The sequence below is a fragment of the Scyliorhinus canicula genome, chromosome 7, assembly GCF_902713615.1.
Source record: "Scyliorhinus canicula chromosome 7, sScyCan1.1, whole genome shotgun sequence".
In the NCBI taxonomy this organism is placed as follows: Eukaryota; Metazoa; Chordata; class Chondrichthyes; order Carcharhiniformes; family Scyliorhinidae; genus Scyliorhinus; species Scyliorhinus canicula.
The window spans coordinates 39,775,997-39,783,248 of NC_052152.1; the positions used below are offsets into that span (position 1 = coordinate 39,775,997).

Genomic DNA, 7,252 nt, shown 5'->3' on the forward strand with positions numbered 1-7,252 from the left:
GCCTACCTCATGAATACCTTTCATCATCATTTGCTTCCTCCTCAAAACTAATAATTGAGTTTGTTGGGCTTCATACCTAAACAGTGATTCTAGTTTTGTGTGTGTGGTTTTGTCCAAAGTAAAACACAGCTTTGTCCATTTAGAACAGATAAAGGTCGACGGTTCATTTTGATAAAATTATTTCCTCATGGAAGGCCAATCTTTTAATGTGGAAAGGTTTAGCTAATGAACAAATAATGATTGTTGTTTTGTATTTTTGTCCACAGTGGCGAACACAAGTGACGATTTAGGTAAGGTAAACTACTGCAAGAAACACTTATAAATGCTTCACAAAATAACTTCCAAAACATGAAGAGTATGAGAGATGACAGCAAAGGCCAAATATTTTGGTAGCATTAGGAACAACATATGGGGTGGAATTCTCTGGCCGCACCCACCTGGCGACTGGAGAATCCCGCCCAAGGTCAGTGGACTTCTCCATTGTCCGTGTCACGCGCGTGGCGTTCTTGTGGTGGGCGGGGCGGAGGAATCCACCCCATGATATTTAGTTATGGTTTCAAAGTCAGTTGACCTTGGTTAAAAGAAGGTTCGATTTGATTTGATTTGATTTATTATTGTCACATGTATTAGTATACAGTGAAAACTATTGTTTCTTGCATGCTGTACAAACAATGCATACCGTACATAGGGAAGGAAGGAGAGACTGCAGAATATAATGTTACAGTTATAGCAAGGTGTAGAGAAAAGATCAACGTAATACGAGGTAGGTCCATTCAAAAGTCTGATGGCAGTAGGGAAGACGCTGTTCTTGAGTCGGTTTGTACGTGACCTCAAACTTTGGTATCTTTTTCCTGACGGAAGAAGGTGGAAGAGAGTTTGTCCGGGGTGCGTGGGGTCCTTAATTATGCTGGCTGCCTTTATGAGGCAGCGGGAATTATAGATAGAGTCAATGGATGGGAGGCTGGTTTGCCAGGTGGACTGGGCTACATTCACGACCTTTTGTAGTTTCCTGTGGTCTTGGGCAGAGCAGGCTCCATACCAAGCTGATACTACCAGAAAGAATGCTTTCTATGGTGCATCTGTAGAAGTTGGTGAGGGTCGTCGCTGACATGCCAAATTTCCTTAGTCTTCTGTGAAAGTAGGTCGTTGGTGGGCTTTCTTAACTGTAGTGTCAGCATGGGGGTACCAGGACAGGGTGTTGGTGAACTGTACACCTAAAAACTTGAAGCTCTCGACCCTTTCTACTTTGTTCCCATTGATGTAGACAGGGGCATGTTCTCCACTACACTTCCTGAAGTCGATGACAATCTCCTTCGTTTTGCTGACATTGAGGGAGAGATTATTGTCGTTGCACCAGTTCACCAGATTCTCTATCTCATTCCTGTACTCTGTCTTGTCATTGTTTGAAATCCGACCCATTACGGTGGTGTCATCAGCAAATTTGAAAATCAAGTTGGAGGGGAATTTGGCCACACAGTCATAGGTGTATATGGAGTATAGTAGGGGGCTGAGGACACAGCCTTGTGGGGCACTGGTGTTGAGGATGATCGTGGAGGAGGTGTTGTTGCCTATCTTTACTGATTGTGGCCTGTGGGTTAGAAAGTTCAGGATCTAGTCGCATAGGGAGGAGCCGAGGCCAAGGCCACGGAGTTTGGAGATGAGTTTCGTAGGAATGATGGTGTTGAAGGCTGAGCTGTAGTCTATAAATAGGAGTCTGACATAGGTGTCTTTGTTATCTAGGTGTTCCAGGGTAGAGTGCAGGGCCATGGAGATGGCGTCTGCTGTGGACCTGTGGCAGCGGTAGGCGAACTGTAGTGGATCAAGGCAATCTGGGAGGCTGGAGTTGATTCGTGCCATGACTAACCTTTTGAAGCACTTCATGATGATGGATGTCAGAGCCACTGGACGATAGTCATTAAGGCACGCTGCTTGACTTTTTTTGGTGCAGGGATGATGGTCGTCTTCTTGAAGCAGATAGGGACCTCAGATTGTTGCAAAGAGAGGATGAAGATGTCTGTGAATAACTCCGCCAGCTGATCCGTGCAAGACCTAAGTGCTCGTCCGGGTACTCCGTCCGGGCCGGTGGCTTTCCGTGGTTGACCTTCGAGAAGGCTGCTCTGATGTCTGCAGTGGTGATCTCAGATACAAGTTCTTCCGGGGCTTCTGGGGTGGAGGGCTCGCTCGCGCTGACCTCTGGCCCAAAGCGGGCATAGAATGCTTTGAGCTCATTAGGGAGGGGTGCGTTGGAGCTGACGATTTTACATGCCTTCATCTTGTAGCCCATTATGTCTTGCAGACCTTGCCATAGATGGCGGGGATCCGTGTGGCTAGTCTGGGACTCAAGCTTGATCCGGTACTGTCTTTTGGCATCTTTGATGGATTTCTTTAGATCATATCTGGCTTTCTTGTAGAGGTCGCCTGACTTGAACGCCTCAGACCTAGACTTCAGGAAGCAGTGGATATCCCTGTTCATCCAGGGTTTCCGGTTGGGAAACACGTGGATTTTCTTATTTGGCACATAGTCTTCTACACACTTACTAATGATGAAGTCAGTTACTGTAATGGCGTATTCGTTCTGGCTGGTCACAGAGTTTTTAAATACTGACCAGTCCACTGACTCTACGCAGTCCCGTATGAGATCATCCGATTCCTCAGACCAACAATGCACGACTTTCTTTGACGGATTCTCCCACTTCAGTTTTTGCTTATAAGTCTGGAGCAGGAGCACAGCCTTGTGGTCAGATTTGCCAAAGTGTGGGCAGGTGATAGAGCGGTATGCATGTTTGATATTTGTGTAGCAATGGTCCAGGATGTTTGGGCCTCTGGTGGAATAGGTGACATGTTGGTGGTAACTTGGTAGTACGTTCTTGAGCTTGGCCTGATTGAAATCCCCAGCTACAATGAACAAGGGTTCGGGATGTTTCATTTCAAGGCTATTTGTGGTGGTGAATATTTTGTCCAGTGCGATTTTCACATTCGCATGGGGTGGGATGTAAACTGCCATCAGGATAACAGAGCTGAACTCCCGCAGAAGGTAATAGGTATTACATTTTAGCGTCAGGTATTCTAGGTCCGGGGAGCAGAAACTCGCCAGTGTTGCTACATCTAGGCACCAGGAAGTATTGATTAGGAGGCAGAACAGATTCCTGTGAAAGTGCCCAGTTGATTTCATAGCTATATCTATATTTTTGAAAAACAATATCACAATTCTACCAGGGATTGGCATTTCTCTGGGCTTCTATTTTTCTCTCCCCCCACCACCAATCACTGCAACATCTTCCTCCATCTTCTCGATCGTTAACTGCCTCCCCTAACAAAGCTGTGAACTCTTGCCACAGTGGTGGCAACGCTTTGTTGCCTCATTCAAATATCCATTACACATATGCAAACCAGGCAAACCTAGATAATGAATGTTGGTGAACCACTCAACTTACTGGGCATCACAGTTGAGTCAAATCTTGACCTCTTTTGTTATAGAATCCATAGAATCCCTACAGTGCGGAGGCTGCAATTTGGCCCATCGAGTCTGCACCGACCCTCCGAAAGAGGCCTTACCTAGGCCCACTCCCCCACACCATCCCTGTAAACCCACCTAACGTGCACATCTTTGGACACTAAGGGGCAATTTAGCATGGCTAATCCATCTAACCTGCACATCTTAGGACTGTGAGAGGAAATTGGAGCACCTGGAGGATACCCACACAGGCACGGGGAGAACAAACAAACTCTACACAGTCATGCAAGGCCGGAATTAAATTCAGGTCCCTGGCGCTTTGAGGTCAGTGCTAACCACTAGCCCACAATGCCGCCATTTGATATCTGCATTCTTTTACTGTTCTTACTGCTTGGTAAACTTATTTTTCTCCTGCCCAATGAGTCCAGAGATGATGAGCTTGACTGTAGCATACACATCAAGTTTCTGATTCAACGTTCATTGCTAGATCATTAAGCTGTTTAAGTATTGCTAGGTCGTTAAGCTGCTTGAGTATTACAAGCATGTAAGACTGTCATATTTCCTCACACATTGTATAACATGTTTGTTTGTTTTCCCTTCATACTTAGCTGCTCAACAAGCTATAGGAGTATATACCGGATTGGGAGTCGGTTTGGGAATCCTAGCAGTCATCTGTATTGCCATGATCGCAGGTGCTGTACTGGTCTACCGAAAATTCCAGAAAAAAAGCAACTTGCCTTAGGTTGGAAAACCCATGAAGGAGAAAAAAAATAAACAATTTCCCTTTACTGAAGACTTTGTACAAGATTCAAGCTTCTAATAGTGTTTTCTAAAGCATATATGTTGGTTCTGTTTTATATTTACCAGCAATACAAGCAATATATTCTAGTAGAGTATAGCAATACAGACTTTTTTAATATCACGAGTAATGAAAAACATTCCTTTTATTGTTTATTTTAACTGCACCTATGCTGGGATTGTGTTGTGACATATTGACAAAGAGAGCATTTGCATATAACTAGCTTAAGTGAACAGAATGCAGTAATTAAATTAGCTTCAGGTAAAAGTATTCAGCACAATGCCACAAAATATTGGTTCAAAATTATTTTTGAATGATTCTGTAATTTATTTTGTTCAAATATGGATGGTCAATCGGGTTGCTTAAATTCCTGCTTCTCAAGTTGCATTTTCTTAGCCACATCTATTGTTACTGAACATTGTCTTTTTGGCATAACTTATAAACAGGAGCAGATGCACAGCAATGTTGTGCTGTAAATGAGTAAAATCGTAAATCTGCGCAAGTATGATTTCCACAAAGCTTTAGCTGATATTGTATTAGCATAGAATAAAAAAAATAAAATCAGAACTACTCTATGGCTGAATGTGTACACATCTCAGTTTGCTATTGAGTCAAATAAACCAGGAAGATTCCAAATTTAAACTCTAGCCTTTTGCTGATTCAGCTGAATTCAGTCTGGGTGTTAGTTGGGCTCACTAGAGTTGACAATAGAAGTGATATGGGGTTTGACAGAGTGAAGACAGTGAGACAGCCAATATCCAATTGCTATCCTGTGATTCCAGCACAAAGTCCAGCTACAAAGTGATCCTCAGTGTATTTCAGGTGAGGGCCGGATTTGATTCGCCGTGAAATCAGCCCACTCGCATTCACCACCTTGTACAAGAGGAATAGCCTGTTTGGTGGTATACCATGAAATCATAGTCCAACGTGATTCATAAGAACATAAGAACTAGGAGCAGGAGTAGGCCATATGGCCCCTCGAGCCTGCTCCGCCATTCAATTAGATCATGGCTGATCTTTTGTGGACTCAGTTCCACTTTCCGGCCCGAACACCATAACCCTTAATCCCTTTATTCTTCAAAAAACTATCTATCTTTACCTTAAAAACATGTAATGAAGGATCCTCAACTGCTTCACTGGGCAAGGAATTCCATAGATTCACAACCCTTTGGGTGAAGAAGTTCCTCCTAAACTCAGTCCTAAATCTACTTCCCCTTATTTTGAGGCTATGTCCCCTAGTTCTGCTTTCACCCGCCAGTGGAAACAACCTGCCCGCATCTATCCTATCTATTCCCTTCATAATTTTAAATGTTTCTATAAGATCTCCCCTCATCCTTCTAAATTCCAACGAGTACAGTCCCAGTCTACTCAACCTCTCCTCATAATCCAACCCGTTCAGCTCTGGGATTAACCTAGTGAATCTCCTCTGCACACCCTCCAGTGCCAGTACATCCTTTCTCAAGTAAGGAGACCAAAACTGAACACAATACTCCAGGTGTGGCCTCACTAACACCTTATACAATTGCAACATAACCTCCCTAGTCTTAAACTCCATCCCTCTAGCAATGAAGGACAACATTCCATTTGCCTTCTTAATCACCTGTTGCACCTGTAAACCAACCTTCTGTGACTCATGCACTAGCACACCCAAGTCTCTCTGCACAGCGGCATGCTTTAATATTTTATCGTTTAAATAATAATCCCGTTTGCTGTTATTCCTACCAAAATGGATAACCTCACATTTGTCAACATTGTATTCCATCTGCCAGACCCTAGCCCATTCACTTAACCTATCCAAATCTCTCTGCAGACTTCCAGTATCCTCTGCACTTTTCGCTTTACCACTCATCTTCGTGTCATCTGCAAACTTGGACACATTGCCCTTGGTCCCCAACTCCAAATCATCTATGTAAATTGTGAACAATTGTGGGCCCAACACGGATCCCTGAGGGACACCACTAGGTACTGATTGCCAACCAGAGAAACACCCATTAATCCCAACTCTTTGCTTTCTATTAATTAACCAATCCTCTATCCATGCTACTACTTTACCCTTAATGCCATGCATCTTTATCTTATGCAGCAACCTTTTGTGTGGCACCTTGTCAAAGGCTTTCTGGAAATCCAGATATACCACATCCATCGGCTCCCCGTTATCTACTGCACTGGTAATGTCCTCAAAAAATTCCACTAAATTAGTTAGGCATGACCTGCCCTTTATGAACCCATGCTGCGTCTGCCCAATGGGACAAATTCTATCCAGATGCCTCGCCATTTCTTCCTTGATGATAGATTCCAGCATCTTCCCTACTACCGAAGTTAAGCTCACTGGCCTATAATTTCCTGCTTTCTGCCTACCTCCTTTTTTAAACAGTGGCGTCACGTTTGCTAATTTCCAATCCACCGGGACCACCCCAGAGTCTAGTGAATTTCGGTAAATTATATCTAGTGCATCTGCAATTTCCCTAGCCATCTCTTTTAGCACTCTGGGATGCATTCCATCAGGGCCAGGAGACTTTAGCCCCATTAGCTTACCCATCACTACCTCCTTAGTGATAACAATCCTCTCAAGGTCCTCACCTGTCATAGCCTCATTTCTATCAGTCGCTGGCATGTTATTTGTGTCTTCCACTGTGATGACCGACCCAAAAAACCTGTTCAGTTCCTCAGCCATTTCCTCATTTCCCATTATTAAAACTCCCTTCTCATCCTCTAAAGGACCAATATTTACCTTAGCCATTCTTTTTTGTTTTATATATTTGTAAAAACTTTTACTGTCTGTTTTTGTATTCTGAGCAAGTTTACTCTCATACTCTATCTTACTCTTCTTTATAGCTTTTTTAGTAGCTTTCTGTTGCCCCCTAAAGATTTCCCAGTCCTCTAATCTCCCAGCAATCTTTGCCACTTTATATGCTTTTTCCTTCAATTTGATACTCTCCCTTATTTCCTTAGATATCCACGGTCGATTTTCCCTCTTTCTACCGTCCTTCCTTTTTGTT

At 43.5% G+C, this 7,252-nt stretch overlaps 1 protein-coding gene across 1 annotated transcript in view; it reads left to right on the forward strand.

Annotated features, from left to right (window-relative positions):
* Positions 1-4,224, forward strand: part of LOC119968888 (zona pellucida-like domain-containing protein 1) — a 65,567-nt gene extending 61,343 nt beyond the window's left edge. The window contains exons 10-11 of the mRNA XM_038801826.1: positions 267-290; positions 4,063-4,224. Coding sequence (XP_038657754.1) covers positions 267-290; positions 4,063-4,196 — 158 coding nt within the window. The 3' untranslated portion in view covers positions 4,197-4,224. The remainder of the gene's footprint in view (positions 1-266; positions 291-4,062) is intronic.
* The last annotated feature ends 3,028 nt before the right edge of the window (positions 4,225-7,252 follow it).